Raw genomic sequence first — 22,274 nt, 5'->3', positions numbered from 1 at the left:
CAGACTAAAGAATATTGAGTAGAAAGGATCAAGAGGATAACTGCCTCCTTCCCGCCTAGGATACAGCAAATGCAAAAGATTAAAATATCATACAGGCTTACTATGCACTACTACGCGTACAACCATTTGTTCAACGCGCTGATAGGGTACAGATTAAATTAAAGTCTCAAAGTGCAGAAAGTGGAGAGTGCAACAGAATTCGTTTATATCCTTCAACTTTGTAAAACGGAGGTATACAACCAACTGTTGCGCGAGATTTACAGATTAGCATATGCGTTGACAGCTGTGTATGAGGTGCAAAAAACAGAAAAAGGCCTCTTAATTTGTGGCTGACGTGCTTTTCCTGTAGAAAACATATAGCTATAAGAGGCTCATCGTTCAACCCTGTATACACGCAACACTGGCTACATACTACTACACGCAGTCCTCGACAGTTGCAGGTTATTGTTCAAACAGCAACAACCTTGTGTTGGTGGAGAAAAAAACGGAGCAGCACACATTTAATTAATTTCCTGTTCTCCTTTGTTTTACCTCCGTTAATGTTACTGGCAATACGTATATGCTTTGAGTGGTAATGAGTAATGAGCGTACGAAAATAAATCCTACGGCGTATCATCTGTTTGGAAGTCTGCTGTGTGTATACGCGTAAATAGTAAGACAGTCACGCAGTGAATTTATGGTACGTGTGTCTCAAAGAATTTTTGGTGGCGTCGGTCGATCGAAAGGATTTGGAATGGAATGCAACTTCTTGAACGCAGCGTAAGAACGTCATCACGCGCTAAAAAATTATGGTTGATCCATTGGCGTTAGCATTAAAACTTGAAAACCCTTTGGAAACTCCCCTTCACAGCGCTATACAACCCTTCACACGACGCTACACAACGCTAACGCAAGACAGCATTCGCAGCCAAATGAGCCTTTCAGGCTTAGGGCCAGTTCTCACTTGGCGACGCCTGACGCGACGTCGTGAGCGGGCGGCGGAAATAGACGCGTATTTCCGGCGTTGGGAGAGGAGAGGTGTCGAGACAAAAAAAAAAAGTTCTGTCAAACTTCTTTCACGACCTTGAGAGCACTGAAGTTCTCTCAAGGTCGAGAACTGATGTTCTCTCCTTGGAAGTCGTTGGGGAGGTGTGTTAGCTTAGCTCAATCCGTAGAGCCCTGGACCGGTAATCCAGAAGATGTGGGTTCGAGTCCTACAGCTGGCTAACCTTTTCAGAGACTTCCATCTTTCATCGTTCTTTCACGACGACGGCAAGAGCTGCCGAGAGCGATATACTGACGACCAATAAGGTGATACAGAAAGGCCACACCTCCTGGTTTTTCGTCTGCTTTTGACGACGGAATATCACTGTGGTGGGAACATGAAAGTCGTGCGCTCCGGCGGGAATGCGCCTCTACTTCCGCCGCCCGCTCAAGACGTCGCATAGGGCGTCGCCAAGTAACCATTTCTCTGTTTGGCTGCCAAGTGAGGCTCTGTTTGGCTGCCAAGTGAGGCTCTGTTTGGCTGCCAAGTGAGGGCGTCGGAAGTAGAGGCGCATTTCCGCCGCCCCGTCAGCGCGCACGATTTTCATGTTCCCACTACAGTGGCATTCCAAAGCAGACGAAAAATCAGGAGGCGTGGCTTTTTGTGTCACCTAATTGGTCGCCAGCTGTCGTTCTCGGCAGCTCTCGCCGACGTCGTGAAAGAAGGTCGGCATGGCAGTTTTTTTGGCTCGACGTCTCTCCTCTCCCAACGCCGGAAATGCGCGTCTATTTCTGCCGCCCGCTCACGACGCCGCGTCGGGCGTCGCCAAGTGAGAACTGGCCCTAGGAGCTGGCCCTTACTCTGATTCAGCTTGGCGGCGCAGTCTCGCAGCCTCAGCCTTCTTTCGCCGCCGCTCCTTCGCACAGCTTTCATAACCCATGGCGCACCCACGCAGACATAACTGAACTTGTCGACCACTACAGCTGCACTGCCAAGTGCCGACGCGACGGTGACGACGGCGCCCGGCGCCGTGCCCGCGTCGCTCTCTCCACGCGCCTTCTCCTTCTCTCCTTCCCTCCCCACTCACCGCTCATGCGCGCCGCGTCCTGGCTAAACACAGACCACGCCGCGATTCTTGCGTAGCGAGGGCTATAATTTTAAGTCATTAAAAGTATGCAGAACGCTGAACTTGCTTGAAAGCTCTATCGCATAACTTTTATGCGCACCCGACACGTGACCCTTTATGCCTGATCCCGATTTTACCTCTAACTTGAACAAAAACGGATCCAAAATCCCCAGGAAGGCCCCAAAGAGGGGCGCGGACAATTGCTCACCGCACAATTGCTCACCAAAAAACTGCTGAGGCCGGACAATTGCTCACCTCAGAATCGTTGAAGCCGGGCAATTACTCACCGCGTCTCTCACCACACTTATATTGTGATTTTATTTCGCGTTTATGGCGCTTGACTTTTTTCAAGGGGGGGGGGAACAGCAAAGTGCTTCCAGGAGGGGGGGGGGATAAAGCGTGCAACCACCTCACCACCTTCCGTGGCGCGGACGCTGCGAACTGTGCGGATGTTCACAGGTTCATATTATTTTGACATCTGAGAACAAAAATCATGACGTATGGATAGAGAGTGCTCAATTTTCACAAGTGACCTTGCCCCCCTCTCGGTAGGCCCATGCTATTTAACACATCACAGTTTAACCACTAAAATTCGGGAATTTTCTATGTCTGTCCAAGTCAGTTTAGCGAACGCAAGCCGCATTTTAGCGTCCGATTCGCTTAGCATTATAACATTTATTTACGTTTTTTATTTTGCAGCGGGGATTTCGATCACTTTATATCCGAGGTACACCGAAGTTCAGCTAACATAAAAAAAGTCAAGTATATGAGCGCCATAAACAAGAAATAAAATCACATCACATAAAAACGCGAAATAAAATTACACGTAAATGCGGTGAAAGAGGCGGTGAGCAATTGTCCGGCCTCAGCAGTTTTTTGGTGAGCAATTGTCCGGTGAGGAATTGTCCGGTGAGCAATTGTCCTGGATCCCGTGTATTTCCTGAATGTCACAGGGCTTCCACGTTGGTGGTGCCAATTTTCTTCGTTTTTTTTTTTCCTTTTTCATTCACTCACTCACTCAATATCACATCAGGAAATCATCGGACGAGGTGGCAATTACCGGCAATCGGAGTATCTCGATCATCTGGCTAATGCTATGTTAGTTTTTACGGTCTCCTGCGCAAAATGTGACATGAACTTCGTAGGTATCGATTCATACTGTGACCACGCGCCAGGGAGGCTAATCCGCTTGCTCCTGTGCTAACTCCTCTCCTAGTCTACCCCCCCCCCTCCCCCAACCAGATCACCTGCACCACTCGATGCTCACTGAAACCGACAAAAACCAGCGGCATGGCCGAGCGGGTAAAAGCACCCGTTCGTTGGTGCTAGCCAAGGTCGTGCTAAAGACTCAGAGTTGGTAGGCTCGAAACCTACTACCGGCTGTGCTCTCTGAGGCTTTCCCTGTGTTTTCCGGCGGATTTTCCAGACGAGTGTCGGCAGAGTTCCCCTTGAAGTCGGCCCAGGACGCATACCAACCGAGCTGTCCCCCACTCTTTTCCTGCTGTCGTCTCTCCATCTGCCCTCCTCTGTACGCGGCTCATAGCCCCAGTGACTTCGCGACGCTAACACAGAATTTTTGCCTACGTAAGGGATGGCGTTGGTGGTTCTGCGCAATGCACGAAGCTCTCTATCGTTTGCGCGTGCGCAGAACCATCAACGCTATCCCTTACGTACGCAAAGGCGATAACGGACGATGCACTAAATCTCACTAATGCCGCTATGTAGCCGAGGGATTTGCCTGTCGGTTGCATCCCAGTTACAACATGCCGCCCTTTTTACGAGGGTGGGTCCATAAGTTTCCGGCCCGAGGTACAAAATGCGCGCGAATTTGAAAATGCGATTAAGGACGCGTGGCGCCATCTGTTGGAGGGCCGGAGGACCACCTTCAACCCTCTCCATGCTTTTGTCGGTTGGAGAGCGGCATTTCAAACAGCCAGGGTGCACTCTTCAGTTAAAATGGAAAAAATCGAGTACCGCGCTGTGATAAAAATCTTGGCAAAAGAGGGACTTTCGCCTAAAGAAATTACAGCACGACTGGACAACGTGTACAGGGAAGCCTCTCCGTCGTACACAACGGTACAAGACTGGGCTAAGCAGTTTCGACTGGGGCGAGAGTCCATTGAAGATGATCCACGCGATGGTCGTCCAGTGGAAGTGGTGACACAAGAAAATTTGTCTCTTGTCGAGGAGGAACTTCCTCCTCGACTTCCTTCATCAGCACCTCCTCCGAGGAAGTGCTGAGCGACAGGCGTCTGAAGGTGAAGGAAATTTCAGAAAGGCTGGGGCTTTCCAAAACAACTGTTTTTCGCATCATCGGCGAGGGCCTTCACATGAAAAAGGTGAGTGCGAAATGGGTGCCACGACTTCTCTCGTCAGTTCAAAAGCAACAGCGCGTCGTCTGTGCCAAAGAGTTTTTGGAGCTCTGTCAAGAGAACGAAGAAGAAATATTGAAGTCAATTGTCACAGGGGATGAGACTATGGTGCTCTACTATGATCCCCTTTTGAAAAAGGAGCCGATGGAATGGCGCAAACCAGGAGAAGCACCCCCAAGAAAAGCCAAGGTCACACAATCCACAAAGAAGATCATGGCAACAATATTTTGGGATTGTCACGGGATCCTCCTCATCGACTTCAAAGAGAGGAACACCACAGTGAATGCGACTTATTATGCTTCACTCCTGCACCGACTGCGAGACGCCATCAAGGAAAAGAGGCGCGGCAGGTTGAGTCGAGGTGTCCGGTTGCTCCAAGACAATGCCCCTGTCCACACGGCTTCTGTTGCCAAGGCTGCACTGAAGGAGTGCGGCTTCGAAGAAATCCCCCACCCACCCTACAGTCCAGACTTGGCACCGAGTGACTACTTCCTGTTAGGGGTGTGCGAATCCGAAAATTTTAAGTCGAATCGAATGGGGGGGAAATTCCGAATACCGAATCGAATATCGAATATTCGTGCAAAATTTACAATATGTGACTTTCGCACTAAAAGTTTCCATTTTGTGGCCCATGGCTTTAGTGTAATTTGTCTGGCATTAACTCTCACCAGAGAGACATGAAATTCTTCTGCTAAAAGCCCCTACTCTTTAATTTTACATGAGAGTGTTTCCAGCTTTCCAGGTGAACCTACACTTACTGGAGTACTGGAGTGGTTACCTTCATTTCAAAATTTTATGTCATGCAGTAGCACGTTACACGGATGAGGCTGTAATTACTTCAGACAACCACAGGCCATTTGTGAAACAAACGAATTGGCATCCTGCCTCAGCTTTGCCATGAACACCCTTTAGTTTCTTTGCACTCGCCCTAGGAAGTTGCACTACTGAAGTTTTAGAAGTAAAGGACATCTTTAAGCTGCTGTAAGGGCTGTAGTCATTATTCAAGAGTCCTAACTTTTTAATGGCAACCTCACAGACATCAAATCAAATGCATAATGTAAAACCCCGAGACTAGGGAACACGAAAGGACAGACACAAACACGAAGTCTCAACTCTTGAGACTTCGTGTTTGTGTCTGTTCTTTCGTGTTCCCTAGTCTCGGGGTTTTACATTATGCATCATCTTCACCAGCTCGTTTGCTTCCTAGCCATTTGTTCATTATCAAATCAAAGTCCCTCGTCGGCACCACTAAACTGCATGTGGGAGGGGCACCACCCCTTCCACAGACGATGTCTACACAACTAACTTTGGGTAACGTTATGTCAAACTAAACACCGTCCCGCCTGTGTTGGTCCTACAGCAAGGGAAGCAGGTGAAGCCCACGTGTCGGGTTGTGTCGTTCATGTTCGTGGAATAGTCGAATATTCGAAAATTCGAATATTGGATATTCGATTCGCGAATCGAATAGTTCGAGCGTTTGATATTCGATTCGAATTCGAGAACTCGAATATTCGCACACCCCTACTTCCTGTTCTCAAACTTGAAGAGGGATCTCAGAGGACGGAGATTTCAAAACGATAGTGATGTGCAAGAGGCAGTTTTCCAGCATTTTGCGGACAAAACTTCGGACTATTTTTTCAAGGGTATAAGAACGCTGGTTGAAAGGTGTCAAAAGTGCATCGAAGTTAAGGGTGACTATGTCGAAAAGTGATACACTTGTTTCGTCTCTATGACTATTAAAAGTTGGTCGGGCCGGAAACTTATGGAACCACCCTCGTATCATTAATAGAGACATTTAGCAAACCGTTGATAAACGTGGCTTGCGTCGAACCGTATCAACAGGAACCAATCAGTAGATAAGATTCAGAGTCACACACGACTGCGATTGGTTACGATAGGCACGATAACCTTACCAACGGTGTACTAAAACTGCCTATTATTACAGTCATGTCTCGATTATCCGGACACCTCGGGAGTCGTCCCTTTTCTTCCGGATAACGAAGTTCCGGATAGCCGAACCAAGCAAACTTCCGGGGAAACCCGAAAAATTTGGGAGACCTCTTTAGAGCTCCAGATAAGGAAACAAGGAAAAGATCGTTACTTCAGAAATTAATGCGAAGTGAGCTGCTAGAAATTAGTAGGCACGCGTGCGACAGAATCTTTGTAACAGCCACGGCACACGCTGTATCACCCTGCTGTTCAAAGAAGGGTAATGTCCCAGAAAGTTGGTCCAGCGTACATGTTTTTGTCTTTTTGCAAATGTCTTTGGCATGGGCCAAAAGGCTATGCTTTCGGACAGCCTGGACATTGACGTTCACATGTGGATTTCTTCTGCGCGGTGGATACAGGGCACCTCTTCCGCTTATCGTCTACCATTTCTGCTGTGTGTCCGCACATACCAAAAGAAGAGTGACCTCTGAAGAAAGGGGAGTCAGCCGTACAGACTGTCCCGGTGGAATGTGACCGTTTTCCGGAACAACGCGAACACAGCACATGCCGCGGACAGAGGCCGTTGACACATTTGCGGATAAGCGAATCAGAATGACGTAGGTTCTGGAACATTGGTCCCCGTACTTGCTGTCTGGGTACGGATAACGAATTCCGGATAGCCGAGACAAAATCCAATGGTAGCAGGTTCGTTCCCGGTAATCTAGGCCGGATAACGATTTTCCTCGACATGACTGTATTCCGTGTCAGCGCCGCGAAGCAACTTCGCCTATGAGCAGCGTACAGATGGCGAGAGATTTTCTCCTTTTTTTTTCATTTTTATAATCAATCACTCAATCGACAGATGAAGAGAGAAGAACATGCCGCAAGATGTGGGGGAAAGGGGGTTAGTAGGCGTCCTCAGCCGACTTGAAGGGGAGCTGTGCAGACATTCGCCTGGAAGCGCTGGATAGTACACCAGGAAACCCAAGGCAAACCTCAGACAGCAGAGCCTGTGTCGAACCCACCACCTCCCGCCCTTCAGCGCGACCTTGGCTAGCACCCACGCGCGGATGCTTTTTCCCCACTCTTCCATGCAGCTGGTATACCGCCCTTTGTGGTTTTCAACCAATTTTCAGGGACAACGGCATAAACATGTATCCGTGGCTTTGTTTGTGGTGACTGCTTACACAATGATGACAGTCCTCCTCAGGTACCCGCGGACGCGGCTGTAGAGTATGTACCACTGCGCCCATACACCATGTTGCAAGCCCATTGGCCTAGACTGTGCGCGCGCTCCGATTGGTCGAGAACGTTTTGAAATCGCATTTTGTAGCGCGCATGTGCGTACAGCGTCTCGGCCGTTTCAGCATAGTTTCGAAATAGCATGGCCGGCGTGTCGTCCTCCTGTGTTCGGTGGTGTCAATCGACAGAACAGTTTGCAGAAATATGTTCGCGGGTTTATTAGTTCGTCCTTGTGAGTCTACGCGTGTTGTGCTGTTTCTGGACACAACTGTTATACCACGAACAATTTGTCAACTGCGGTAGCGGAATGCTTCATGAGTCGGAGCGTGAAGAACAAGTTCGAGCACCGTTGGACTTCGAGGACTGTCAACAAAGACAGGATTACGTGCCACACGCGCTTTTCGCTTCGCTATAATGGATGCACCGCAGGCAGCGAAAGAAGATGCTCATCATGAAATGGTACGCACTCATGAGACTGGCTCGGTATTAGGAGTTGAACGGTGTGTTCGTTCGAACTTTGTCCCAGTGTGTCAGCAACGCAGTGGGCTTTGTACGCACAGTGCACCCATGTATCAGATCTTTGAATTAGTGCTTTGTATCAAATAAATCTTTATTTTACCCCAAAATCGCTTTAGTTATTTTGAATACCGAGTAACGGCGGCAGGCCTGAAATCCAGTAGAAGTCGATGGTAGCCAGGACCGACCGAAAAGCCAGCCAGACATGGAGGCTCCTGATTGGCCGACTGGTTGTGCATAATATCCACCACGTCGCAGTTTCATTGGTCGCGTGCCCAGTGTTGTGTGAATTATCTCAAACTATGGGCTCTATGGGGAGCTGTTGGAGCCTGATGATGACACGGTGGCAGCACTCAACGCGGTGAGTCAACGATGAGTTCAGCCCCGATCATCACAGCCGATAATCACGCAGGAGATCCCATCCTTGCTTTCACAATCTGGACTCAAGAAACGCTCCAGGCTATCCTTACGCCGGCAAATTTTGAATCAATAGAGAGTTTTAGCAAATCGGATTTTGCAGCTCCCGATCGGCAACAAATACGGTGAATGCGAACCGATCGTATCCGGGGCAACGCCAGCGCGAACACTTTTAGCAAACCGGAGTGAACCGGAGACGCCCTCGCCGGGGGCAAAGAGAAGACGCGTCTCTGAGATGCGCAATGAACAAAATATAGAATATAATGCTTTTCCTTCCCAAATTTTTTGTGGACGACCTATCGAACGGATTTTTGTTCTGGAAACGGCATTGGTATCCTGAACTGCGAGAGGAGGAGCTTTGTCCTTTCTTTTTTGCCCCTCGTTGTGAAGGTTTTGCCGGAAACAATGTTTACCACTTCCGTAATGGAAGCCCATTTCGCCGGAGACTCATAGGGATTCTCCGCAAGCACCTCGCGGAGTAGATGTAGATCGTCGGCGATTGTAAATCGCTTTCTAACAGGTGCCACCGTAGCAGACGACACAGCCATGCTGAAGATTGCTACCGTAAATGTCTCCGGTAATGGCGGCTAGCGAGCGGAGCTCCGGCTACGGCCGGAGAGATACGGTGAGAGTGACGTCATCTGAGCATGCACAGTTGCGTGGCCGCCCCGACGGTAATCTACCGTGCGGGAGGACGCATTTTGCTAAAACTCTCTAATCAGTCACGAACGCTCCAGTTTGCCGTTATGTAGGAGGTCACTCACCATGTCCCTGCACAACTGTGCAAGTCACGAACGGACACGACGCATAGAGTTTGTGTTCTTAGTGCAGTTTCTCCTTCTCTCCTATCTTCATGTCTTTCTTTTTTCCTTCCATTTCTTTTCTCATCTATAACATCCGTGCACAATGATGACAATATCGCAGAAGAGTAAAGCACGAAAGAAAGAACGAAAGAAGGAGGCCCGTCTCTTTTGGTGCTTGCCCTGCACATGATGACAAAGCGAAGAATTGAAACAGCTCTTTGGGTGGCAAGCGCGCTGAGCAGGAACATTGTAGAATGAAAAGAAGGAAGTTACTGAAAAGGTTCCAGCCGCAGAACAATTTCCAGCGTGTGCAACATTGTACAAGACTTGTGATCTGTTATCAGCACCTTTATTGCTTCTTCTAATTTACGTGCTAAATCATTGTTTAAAGCTGGGCAGCTAAACGAACCTCCTTCTAAAATAGCTACGAAAAACAACAACAAGGAAAGAGAGGCTAGACTAGGCTAGGCTGTTCGGCGCACTGTTCACGGGCACATGACCGAAGACATCAGTCCCAACGCAAGACATTGCGGGCCGCACTAACTCGTCTGGACAACAGAGCTTTCTCCATAGAGAATGTCTTGGGGACGTGGGACGCCAACCAGAGAGACGCCGCATTCAAGGCTCTCGTAGGCTTCATCTCAAGTTGTTCTCTTGATGCTCAGTACCAATTCATCTGTACGTGACGCCCTGGTTGCTGTGTGACGCGATCCTCTGCGTTTTATTGTGGCCACATTCCTACCTTTGTGCATTTCGAGTTTTTACAGCCAGACCTTCATATCTGGAAGAACGCTAATTCCGTGGTTCTCTATTGACTGGTTGGTTGGTTTTCAGAAAAAATATAATGGAGAATCTATGCTGTGTGAATCAACCCAATACTATAATGCAGACATTTGTTACGATACTGTTACGCACGTAGGGTGACGTGCAGCTGCGCCTATTTGTCCCAAATACAAAAATCACAAGGACAAAGAACAATGACCAGACAGGCGCTGTTTTTCTTTGTCCTTTATGGTTTTAATGCGGTTGTCATTTATGTAGGTCCTCACCACCTAGCCCACTTTCTTACGTTCATGCCCTAGTGGTCGACATACATGGTCGAAATGTATCTGCCGTACCAGCACACTCGCTGTTCTTTTATTTTTTCTTTTTTTCATTATATGCAGTGTCACCTATACTTTGAGTCAGTGTATCATATTATGTAGGATACGTCGATTTCAGTACCGGACAAGACTGAGGAATGAAGCTTGCATATGCCGTGATTTTCCACCGAATGTAAAAATGACCTGATGTTGATTTTTGTTATAGGTTGCCAGGCATTCCACTCCTCTAAACAAGACCCACCCGGGCGCCTCGCGATCTCAAGCAACCCAAGTTGGTGGTCCACCTTTCCACGAGGATGATTCGTAAGATACTTGGACGAAATCCGTAATGCAAAGCATGTGCTAGACCCTTCTTGTGTGCCCTACTCTTGGGTCATTTTATTATATCATTTGAAATATGGGACCGTTGAATTGATAGGGTCTTGCTACGCTTTCTTTAAATCCGTCAGGTCCTTACCGTCAAGCAACTGTAGCACTGGGACTTACACGCTTTCTATTGTTTTTCCTCTTTCGCCTTATTTCAGGCCATCATGCGGTGTTCTAATAATAATAAGAGTGATGACAACACGAAAGCCACCCCTTCGTTCTTCTTAGCCCCTTTTCGCTTAGTCACAAGCTCGAAACTGTTCAACAAACGAAACGAAAGCTATGGAACCGCTTATTATAATATGGATGTGTTGAAATAATTAAATCAAATAAAGTAAGTAAACTTGCTCCTACCATTTAATATCACTCTTTGATTTACTCACCACCGGCAACTTGACATAGCCTTTATTGTTTTTTTGTTTTTTTGCCTTCGTATATTCTAAGTAAAATTGATTAAAATAAATTAGGAATAACAATTCAGGTAACTGAGAAAGAGAATATTGCACATCAGCACATCAGCATTCTGCGGCCCGTTGACAACCCAACAGAAGCAGCCCTCTCGAACGATTTAATAAAGAATTGGGAATGAAACCAGATTTCCAGGCATTGTTTTTACCCTTGCCTGGCAAATGCTGCCCCTGTCCACGTTAGGCACCACAGACATTTCTGAGCGCTCCGTGTCACCCATTAACCTCAACAAGTTATAGTCACAGCAACCTGGATTCACGTGCACGTTGGTACACTAACAAATGTGAGGACTAAGCTGGGCCCATCTTAATCCCACACTAATGATGTCTTCGGCTGGTTGCTTCCGATCGCTCTAGAGCGCTCTGGAATGATGTTTTATTTTCGAATGGTCGAAACAGAGCACTCTCACTGAATTCGACTGGTTAACTTGGAGCTCTTTCCTTTAACTCGAAGCGCTCTAGAGTGCTCTCAGCAACGCCGTCGGAGCGGTTGCGAAATCTGGTTGGGTACCGGTCACGTGACTGCGCCAGCTTCTGCTAAGTAATGTTTCTGCTCCGCCATGCCTGCCATGTTCTGCATTTTGCGTCCTCGTCGTTTTGACTATGACGGAAACACTGCAAGTGGCGTGAGTTAACATTTCCTTTCCGCTCCTCTGCTCGAACCTGTCGCGTTCGGTTCCTGCACGATTTTTTCCGGCTCGTGGCCGGAGTCAGATGCGTCCTGACCCGCTCCAGCTCGGACGAATCGAGACGAATAGTCGAAGACCCCGTGAGTTTACAAGCTTATCGAAGAAGAAGCCCCTCCTGGTGTCGTCCGCGGGAAGTTAGAAAGGAACAGAGAGAGGTGGAGAAGAAAAAATTAAGACTGAACAGTTTTGTACAAGGGCCGGCATTTTAAGTTTTTAGGAGTCATATTACAGTACCTAACCATAAACCATCCAGTGCCCGTTAAGTCAACAACAACAACAAATAAGTTAATGATAATGAATGGGGCCCGTTAAGTCAGTCCGCTATTTCTCTCCGCGATTTCTCTATTTTTCCATGTTGGAACTTTCTTTCTTATTCTGTGTTAGCGCCGCGAAGCAGCTGTGGCTATGAGCGGCGTACAGGTGCGGACAAATGCAGAGAGGACAGCAGGAAGAAGTGGGAAACAGGGGGCTTAGTATGCGTCTTGTGCTGACATCAGGGGGAACTGGGCATGTTGAAACTGTAAGGAAAGGCAGCAATGCAGTGTGTAAATTTGAGATAATTTCAGTGCTCCTATTTTCGTTAGGTATGATACGGCTTATTTTTCTCGAATCGTTTCCCCTATTTTCAGTACCCCATTTGAAAAGTCTGCTTATTTATTTCTCATGGTGTGTCAAGAGGACGAGCTCAGTAATTAATCGTGCACATAACGTCCGACCGCACAATGACTACTTCGTCCCGTTATTTGTGTATATCTTTATTTTACGGTATTTTATGGTAATCACGGTCATTTCTTTTCAGTGCGGCCCTCCATGATGTGCTCTAAGGTCAATGCGGCCCGTGACTCGATTTGAGTTTGAGGCCCCTGCTATGAAAACATTCTCCTTATAACTCCACTGGTGAAAGATAATATCCATCGTGTTCCCATATCCGTTGCATGCCATTGAGTCCACATACCCAGTGCGGTCCTTGATTTAGTCACCTTATCACCTTTCAGAAAACCTTATCAGGCCTCATGAATAGCTCATATTAGAGTCTCTGATCACTCAGCTGAACAGTTCTATTGGTTGCAAACGATAAAAGCCTCACTACTGGGTAAACGGACAAACGACAGAACATGACACTGCGTTGTTTCGTGTGTCCTATTACCAAGCACTGGAAGTTTTATCAATGTTAGGCAAGAATAAACCAATGTGGTTCAAATTTTAACGTCGTTTTAAGTTCTATTGTCTAGCTAACAGTAACAACAACAACAATAAATGAAGAAGTGATGATGACATGGGATGTTTCCCCGTGGTAGCCACAGGACCCTACCCCACTTCACAGTGGTTAATATGAGAGGATGAATTATGGTGAGATTGAAGGCGACGACAGGTCGGAGTTCTGTTTAGAGCTCTTCGAGGAGTCCAGTGGCTTGCATGAAAGCAAAAAGGGAGCGAAGAGCCCGGCACTGGTGCGCAGGGGAGCTCCATGGGCTAACAGAAAGTGACACTAATTGGATTGGATTCCGTGGCTTCGGCGTTTCTTATGGAATCGCAGCATATCTATTACCAATCGGCTAATTCTATACGGACTGACTCACATCCCCATTTCACTATACACGAATTGGAGGCTTCCATCCGCCTGTCTACGAAGCAGTCAGCTCCAAGGCCCGCTGGGTTCTCATACCTATGGGCTATAGCTATGAGAACCCATCGGGCCTTGGAGCTGACTGCTTCGTAGATCAGACCGACGTCGCGCACTGTACTTTTGAATCTGATCAACGACTCTTGGAGACGCGGTTTTGTCCCTTTTTCATGGAAGACGTCACAAGTTGTGCCAGTCCTGAAGCCGGGAAAATCACCTAAAGAGTTGACGCCGTTCCGGCCCATCAGCCTTACAAGCTGCTTGTGTAAGATCACGGAAAGGATTATCCTACGCCGAATAGAGTGCTTTTTCGAGGCCCGGCGTCTCCTGCCTCCTGAAATGGCGGGTTTCAGAAAGACACGGACCTCGATATAGACTGCATCATAAACTTGGACACTCACATTGAAGAAGCTCGATTTCGCGGTGAGCTTACAGCGATTGTTTTCTTGGACATAAAGAGAGCATATGATACGACGAGCTACAACCATGTCCTTCACCACCTATACAATTTCAACATCACTGGCCGTGCTCTTCGCTGAATTGCTGATTTTCTTAATGGTGGGTCTGTTTTCATGAGAACAGCAGAAGGTGACACGAGTTTACATACATTGTCAGCCGGTGTACCACAAGGGAGCGTACTCAGTCCTTTACTTTTCAATGATGTCATGGCAGCCCTGCCTAGTCTCTGCGCCCTGAGGGGTATTTATTAGTTTCTACGCGGATGATATCTGCATATAGTCATCGGGAAAGCACTAGCCTGCTTTACAGCGTCGTCTTCAGACTACCCTTGACTGCGTAGTGCACTTCCTCCTGGGGAGAGGCATGGACCTGTCTTCAGAAAAGACTGTGATACTACATTTTACGCGTCGCCATCTTAAGAGATTTCAACTACATATTGGTCATCATCAGGTACGTCGTGTACCACATCACCGCTTTCTCGGCATTACTCTCGACCGAAGTTTATCATAAGTAGCGGAGGTGTGCTATCTAAAAGCAAGAGCTGAGAGTCGTCTTAATGTTCTTCGTTACTTACGCGGTTTCCAGTGGGGCACATCTCCTCAGGCAATGCTCAGCATTCACCGATCTTATAAGTCAGATGGTAGCTCATCACATTCCCCTGCTACACAACCTCCCTGTTACCACAGAGAAAGTGTTAGAGTCAATCCTAAGGCGTTAAACTCTGTCTTGACCTTCCTCGAGCGACGTCAAACGCCTTAGCCTTGGCAGAAGCACGGGAACCACCTGTATCAGCTCTGAGGATGCAAGAAACGTTCCGCCACTACGTGCGGTTGGCAACGCGTCACCATCGCCATCCTCAGCTTCGAGCAATTATGAGACGCCACCACTCTTCCTTTACCCGAGCTATCCAGACACAACGTGGTCTTATTCCAAAGCCCAAGCCACATGCATTACCGGATATCCCAACATGGGCTCTACAGCCTCCTGACGTAAGAATTATTTTGCCTGGACTTCCGGGAAAGAAGGATATACCAACGCATGTTCTTCGCCAGCGAAGTCTTGAGTTACTATACTACAGCTCCTCAGGCAGAATACAGATTTTCACGGATGCATCTACGACATCATCCGGCTCCTCCTGTGCGTTTGTTATCCCGGAGGCGAATATCGAAAGAGCGGTGCGGCTGTCTCACGTCACCTCTGCTTCGGCCGCTGAATTTCATGGAGGCCTCTTTGCACTAATTTTTATCCTCTCGCGATCTTCAGTTGCTCGTTGGATCATCTATAGCGACTCAACATGTACGTTAAAGACCCTAGCTATCATGTTTACTGCGGGATCTCTGGCGTCATCAGCGCAAGATGTCTTGCACACATACTATGCGGCAGTTGGATCCAATGCAGTGGATCCCTAGTCACTGTGGCACTGCACGCAACGAGGCTGTGAACGCTGCTGCATGCGGGGCTCTTCAACTCAGGCGCGTCCAACTGATGCCCATTTATTTCACCAAGGGTGACGTGGGGCGAATGCTGAACGAGCTCAAGCAAGAAATGAGCAGCACCTCCTGGCTAAACGGATCTGCTCGGGATTCGCTTCTGTACAAGGTCGATCCAGAGTTACGCTTTCGAGTACCACCTTCCTTCACGCGACAAACGACGACTGTGTAATGTACCGTACAGCGCACGTCTTCTCTTCAAAGTGGGATAGCGAGACTCTCCGAACTGTAGAGAGTGTGGCGTTGTAAAGGACGTAGAGCACATCCTTCTTTTTTTCGGAAATACGTTGATGCTCGAGGTATTTTAGAGGCGAGCTTCTCTCGTGTGGACTCCCGAGCCTTCGACATCGCGAAACCGTTAGGTCCTCCGTCGTCCGACAAGGCTCTGAGGGCACTTAAAGACTTTCTACATACAACTGGGCTTATGGACATTCTATGACTTGCTGAATATGTGAGTATATGAGGGTACCTTGTTGCCTTTTTCCGGAAGGTTGTAACGTGAACGTATAAAAGAAGTCACACTTGACTCGTCCTTGACGTCGTCCGACAAGGCGCTGAGGGCACTTGAAGATTTTCCACATAAAACCGGGCTTAATGACATTCTGTGACTCGGTGAATGTGTGCTGTGTGCGACCCCAGCGATTCCGACATTTTACACTCAATTGGTCGAAACTTTTGAACTACATGTTGAACTCCATCATTTTAACTCTCTCATCTGTTTGGACTTTCTGCGTGTAAGCGTACTGGGGTAGCCAGTTAGTCGTAACTCACATCCCCATTTGTTTCTTTATCACATCACTATCACCATCAACGGACTGAAACTTGAAGAAACTGGTCTAGTTTATGCTGGATTATCCGAAAAAACTCAGATGCGTGTTGTATTACAAGCACTGACTGGCACTGCAAGGCGCATACCGTTTCGCTTCGTTGAACCGCTTCAGTGTGTAGCGTGGCCCGATACCACTCGATCTGCATTAACACACGCGATGGTCCGTCAACATTGATTTCCTTCGCTGCTGCATATGGGAGTGCAGAATCCCGATACACTGGTTCACAATTATGTGCTTTGCCGCCTCTAGATCTCTGGATTGCATTGACGGATTACCGATACACATTATCTCTGTACGACGACGACACCGACAAACTTATTCGATCTACACAATTAATCTAGCCATGTTTAATAGATGTCATGACACGGTGACTAATTTATCCTGTGGAAGATAGGTGAATTATGTGGAGGCCCTGCCGAGAATCACTTTAGCATGTGCATTACATCAAATGGTACGCGTACCCATACCGATTTCACGTTAATCTTTGCCTTTCTACCTTGTGTGCCTTCAGGCTCATATAGTCGCAGTTTCCTGCAGGATGAATTTGCCACGTCTGTGCTCGTATGCACGCAGCAGTCCGTAAAACGCTGATTTATTGTTTAGGAACCCTTCGTCCCATTCAGAATAGGCATATCATTACGGCATTTTGGTAAGGCTAGCGGCGGGTTTACTGTTTTTGAACACTACCGAAAACACGGGGGGGGGGGGGGCAATAACTTGCAGAGTTAGTTAGCTAGTAAGTTAGTAAAATATGATAAACCTTGGCCAATGAGGTGTGCAGATTTTTTATGAATACAGCGACGACATCGCCATGACGAACACTGCGTTTCGCACAACAGCGCTTGAAAACTGAAATTAATGTAAATCACACACAAAAAAATGTTGATCAAATATCGATATTTGATTAATGTCAATTATAAATGGAACTGATAGAACTTGATGCATAGCAGCGTAGTGAATTCTTTTAGTGAGGTACCTTCGAATTAGTGCTTGAGGTATATTGCCCATTCTGTGACGATTTCTTACTCAACAACGCGAGGTGAATTAAGCCGAATGTTTTAGATAGCCCGATAATGCTTCTACCATAACAATGCACTTTTTAATGGCCTCTTTGGTGTATTCCACCGATGACAAAAGAACGCATAGGTGAACCAGCCTCTAAAGAAGGCCTCACTGCGATCAAGAAAAGAGCTCCGCACAAAGGAAACTCGCAAGGCGATGAAGCGAGTTTCTCAAAAGCTTTTGAAAACAGCGCAGAATAGCAATAAAGCGGTAACTACTATGACCTGTCATGTTATCACACTTAAAAAAGCGGGAAACTCTGGCGATCATTCATTTGTTAGGAGAAATACTCTCTGCGAGAAAGACTGGTTAATTACACAGGATAAAGAATAAGCTGATTGAGAATGTGCCTTTTTTTTTCTCTCCTATCATCATCATCATATTTCTCGCGCAAGTACATCATCGCTTCCGTGAAAGTTGTGTTGTTGGGGGAACTGGCCACTGCTATAGGACCTCGTTCTGGTTCGTCAACAGCACTGTTGTGTCGTTCGTGCCCCAAAAAGAGGCAACGAACGAGCGGACCAGCTAGCATCTTCAGCGCACTTTAGCTTCAGCCCATCCTTACCAGTTCCGGCTGACACCGACAGGCACATGGCCGTTAAATAGCCAGTTGAAGTGTGTCAGGGCATACAGGACATCATGCAAAATCGCAGACCCTCTCTTCCCACGAAAAACCTTGCAGTTCGACGAGTCATGCAGAGACAAAACGAGCCATGCAGAGACAAAACGAGTCATGCAGACAATGCTCCATAGCGGTGGACTTCTGAATAGCGAACATGTGAATAATAGTGAATTGCGAACTTGCGAGTAGAGCACCTGAGACGTAGTTTTTGGGGGTGGGGTGGGGTGAGAATTTATGTGAGGAGTAGCAGAACAAGTCCGGAGACGAGTTCAATTTCTCCTCGTTTTTTTCCTTACAAACAAACAAACAAATGCTCCATCGGCTACGCACGGGGTCAGCGTTCACGAAGTCGCTACTGTTCAAGATCGGCTCCAGGGAGGATTCCAGGAGCGGTCACTATCATCATCCGGAAACTATCGAACATATCCTGACAGAATGCCGCGCATACCATACTGTGCGGGAAGCTCACGTTTCCCACTCCAGGCCTGGCATAGTGACGGACGTCCTCTTCCCCGAAGGTTCTTATGCAGAACGACTTTACAAAAACTCGCAACCTCGTGCGTTTTCTTCAAGAAACGGGTCTCGCGGAAAGACCACTCTAGTGCACCTCTCGTCTACAGTGCACCTCCGTCCCATCAGTATCGTTCACCCTGCCTATGCCTCACTTTGAACCGTCAACTATCTTCTCCCCCCTTTTCTTTCTCTTTTTCTTTTTCCTATAGTCGTGCGTGACAATGCCCACTTGAGTGCGGCCAACAACGGCGAGCTACTTCGGCAAGCGGGTGTGATTCCGCGTCTATACGTGTGGTTTCTGCTGAATGTCAACAAAGGAAATTATATAGGCATCCAGATTGGCTGTCCCATCGATTGAACACTGTGTCCTTTTATCGACTCTTCAGTTTGATTAACTTCCATATTTTGCTCCGATTAATCGACATGTGGAAGTGTGCGTTGTGTTGATAACCACATTTTGCTGCACAAAAAAACCGTGACATACGTGTTGTTTTCCACTGCAATATTATCAGTGTCCCACAGTGTAATGGTGTGTTTGTCGGAAAGCTCTTCATTACAGAAGCTTAACTTTGCGCTTGTATCACTTGGTTAGTTGTTTTGACTGCAGCCCAGCAAAGGAGGACCTCGATATTCCCGGTTGCGAAATCCTCGATCTGGAAATTCACGTTCTCGAAACAAGGAAAATCGAGGAGAATGCTGGCTGCCTCCACGATCCTGACTCCACAATCTGAATCGCGAAAATGTCTAAAAAATGACAAACAGTTCCTACTGTGTGTATCAACTCTTCAATAAAAGTAGTTCTCATTTTCATTGTCTTTCTATGCTTCATCTTTCTCCTCCTCCTCTTCTTCTTCTTCTTCTGCTCATACCAGTCGTTAGAGCTTTAATTGCTTCGGGCTATTTATAGAGAGCAAAGCGCGGAGCATTCACTCCAAACGCTTGGCGCGTAGCGTAAAAAGAAGTCAATGCTTAAGTACCATCATTAAAGGTAGCATCTGGCTCGCACGCTTTTCTGTTTTTACTCGTTAACTGATGGGTTCAGGCAAAACATATAAATAGCGACAGTGGTCGCAAGAGTAAAGTTTGGCGCTGCACACATCGACGTGATTGATGGCTGTGAAGTCAAGGAGACGTGGTTACGCAGTTTCACTTCTTGAACTCTCTTTTTCTTTCCTTTCTCACTCTTCCTACTATTTCTTCCTTCTCTCAATCTTGATTGATTGATCTTTTTCGGAGAAAATCCCTTAGATTTCTCTGAATCCTATTTCCACATGACACGTGCCGTTACTTAATCGCCACATAACATGAATCATTACTTATCGAACAGAGCAAAACCTAGTCCTTATCAGCTAGAAGCGAGAGGTTGCAACCGGTTCTGCTTTATGGACCTCCTTTTTGTCGTCTTTTCGCAGCCTCTCAAAGGCTATCATAAGTCTGCTGCACCCAGGGACTTCCCTATACACCCCCCCTGGTTTCCTGCGAATTTCCCCTGAAATTTTTGCGATTGCCCAATGCAGCCCGGCTACCAATACATGTACCCAGAAACATATACCCCCCTTCCCCCTCCCGGAAGCTCATACCCCACCCCAAGGTCGAATACTGGGGAAATTACTGGTTGCACCACCTACCGTAGGCGTAGTAAAGGACATTTGGTAGACATTTTTGGCACTCCTGGAGAACCTTGTACATGAGGAATACTCTTTTCGCGTAGGATGCAGCTATCGCCAGTTGTTGGTCGAGGCAGAACAACTCAGCTGACCGATTGGGAGGCGACGCACTTTGGCTCGTGAGTTTCCAGCCAGCAACGTCGTGTAAAGCAAGAGTTAACTTTATATTTTCGCCATTCCAGGCCACTAAACGCAACCAAAGGTGTTCCCGTACGCCGGACGTTCAGTTGGAATGAAGACGTAAGCGTTGAAAGGTGAGGAAGCCTTCCGTTCTTGAAAGTTAGAAATTCGGGCTTTCAAACATGGCCTCTTTGGTGAATACAAAGGTCTGATGAACTCGTGAAAGTAGTTTCTTCATCATGAAGCCCGCAAGCGCCCAAAAAACCATACTGATGAACCCACTGAACAACGTATTTCACAAAAGAGCGTCTGTGAGGGACGTGGCTTCTGGTGTCTTGCACATCTGTCCAACCGATCACACATGCTGATCGGTGGTAAAATTCAACGATGGACTCCAAATAATCGGACCGTCAACCAAAGAATGAAAAGTGCACGAAAAAAAATTAAAACGCAACTCGAAGACCACAAGGCTATGCATCAAAAGTACGGTATTATGCATACTGAGTATAAATTAAATTTTTCTACACACAAAGAACAAACGAGTAATTTCAGCCATCGTTCGTTTGGTTAAGGTTTGGTTTTGGTTTAGGGTCTTCAGTGCTGGAGATTAAATGTTAGGATCGTGGAACTAAAATGGGGGAGTAAAATGGGGAGCGATCTAGATGACTAGAAGCTGTAATTACTTTGCTCCTCCTTTGTTTAGAATGTAGTCACAAAGAAAACAAAAACAAATTACGAACTGTTGTGTTCTAAAGCAGTACGACACAGGTACTTGAGAAGGTTGTGCCCTTCTTACATAATCGTTATTTATTTATTTTTTTATGTTTTCATTTACGGTGATGTCACCTTGTTTTGCTATCTAAGGCAAAAAGTAAGGATGAGTTCAGAATGAAGGTTGGAGCATCTATATAGTTTTAATGACACGCTTTCGTGCAGAATCTCAATTGCTTCAGTAATTCAAGTGCAGATGAAGTGCACACCCTGCACCTAACCACTCGAGCTTTATTCTGACTACCTTGCTGAGTCATGGAGGGCAATGACGATGTCAAGGACGGTGGGTCTAGCTAACTCTCTTGGGGGACGTGGGACCTGGAGACGGAGTCGATAAGTTGAATGGCGGTTTAGTGAGGATCTCGTCTTCGAGATGGCTAGGCTGGGTGAATATCGCAAGGAGCGAAGAGTCAAGACGAGCCTGCTTTCAGCCGGTCAACGGAGACTGTGTGTGCTCACGGCCATTACAGGAAATCCGATATCATTTTGGGTGTTGTGCTAGGACACGGCATGGGTGTCATAGTGAGGTTGGAGTGTTTCTTTTTTTTTTTTTTTTTCCTGAGGAAGTTTCGACGAATGTAGACATGGCCCATAAAGACGATGTTCAAAGGAAGAGGAGTGAGGTCTGCCTCCTCAGACAAGGCGGCAAGTTTCACTCCTTTGTGAAAAGGGGAAGGGGATAAGGGGCAGTAAAAGGGAAAGGATAGAGACGGGCAGCAATTAAAAGAAATTACAAATTAGAAACGTAGCGAGAAAGAAATTAGTAAGAAGGGAGGGAAAGAGAAGGAAACCGTTCACGACAGAGCCACAGAGGCAGCGAAAGCTAGGAGCGCGTCTCGTGCTTTCCTACAGACATTGGTGGGACAAAGTCTCGTCTAGAGAGCGACAGGGAAGCGACAGGGCTCAGAAACTCACCATCAAAGTATCCCTGGCTGCCTGCGACTCTGCACAGTCCATGATTATGTGCGCCAGGTCACCGAAAGACAAACACGTCTCACAGTGTCTCGCACAGCGTCTCACAGCGATGACGCGAAGCCCAGTTTGTAGTGAAAGGCGGGTGTCATAACCGTCTTGCATCGGAGTCTGTAGAGAAGGGTAGTTCGCTTCCGGTTGAAATTCGTC

At 47.2% G+C, this 22,274-nt stretch overlaps 1 protein-coding gene across 1 annotated transcript in view; it reads left to right on the top strand.

Annotated features, from left to right (window-relative positions):
• Positions 1-22,274, top strand: part of LOC135397247 (uncharacterized) — a 180,004-nt gene that overhangs the window by 128,008 nt on the left and 29,722 nt on the right. The window contains exons 2-4 of the mRNA XM_064628692.1: positions 10,678-10,775; positions 20,306-20,380; positions 20,444-20,515. Of these exons, the coding sequence (XP_064484762.1) occupies positions 10,678-10,775; positions 20,306-20,380; positions 20,444-20,515 (245 nt within the window). The remainder of the gene's footprint in view (positions 1-10,677; positions 10,776-20,305; positions 20,381-20,443; positions 20,516-22,274) is intronic.

Source organism: Ornithodoros turicata, chromosome 1 (assembly GCF_037126465.1).
Source record: "Ornithodoros turicata isolate Travis chromosome 1, ASM3712646v1, whole genome shotgun sequence".
Taxonomy (NCBI): domain Eukaryota; kingdom Metazoa; phylum Arthropoda; class Arachnida; order Ixodida; family Argasidae; genus Ornithodoros; species Ornithodoros turicata.
The sequence above is the reverse complement of the archived record's forward strand: the minus strand, read 5'-3'. Positions and strand labels throughout refer to the sequence as shown.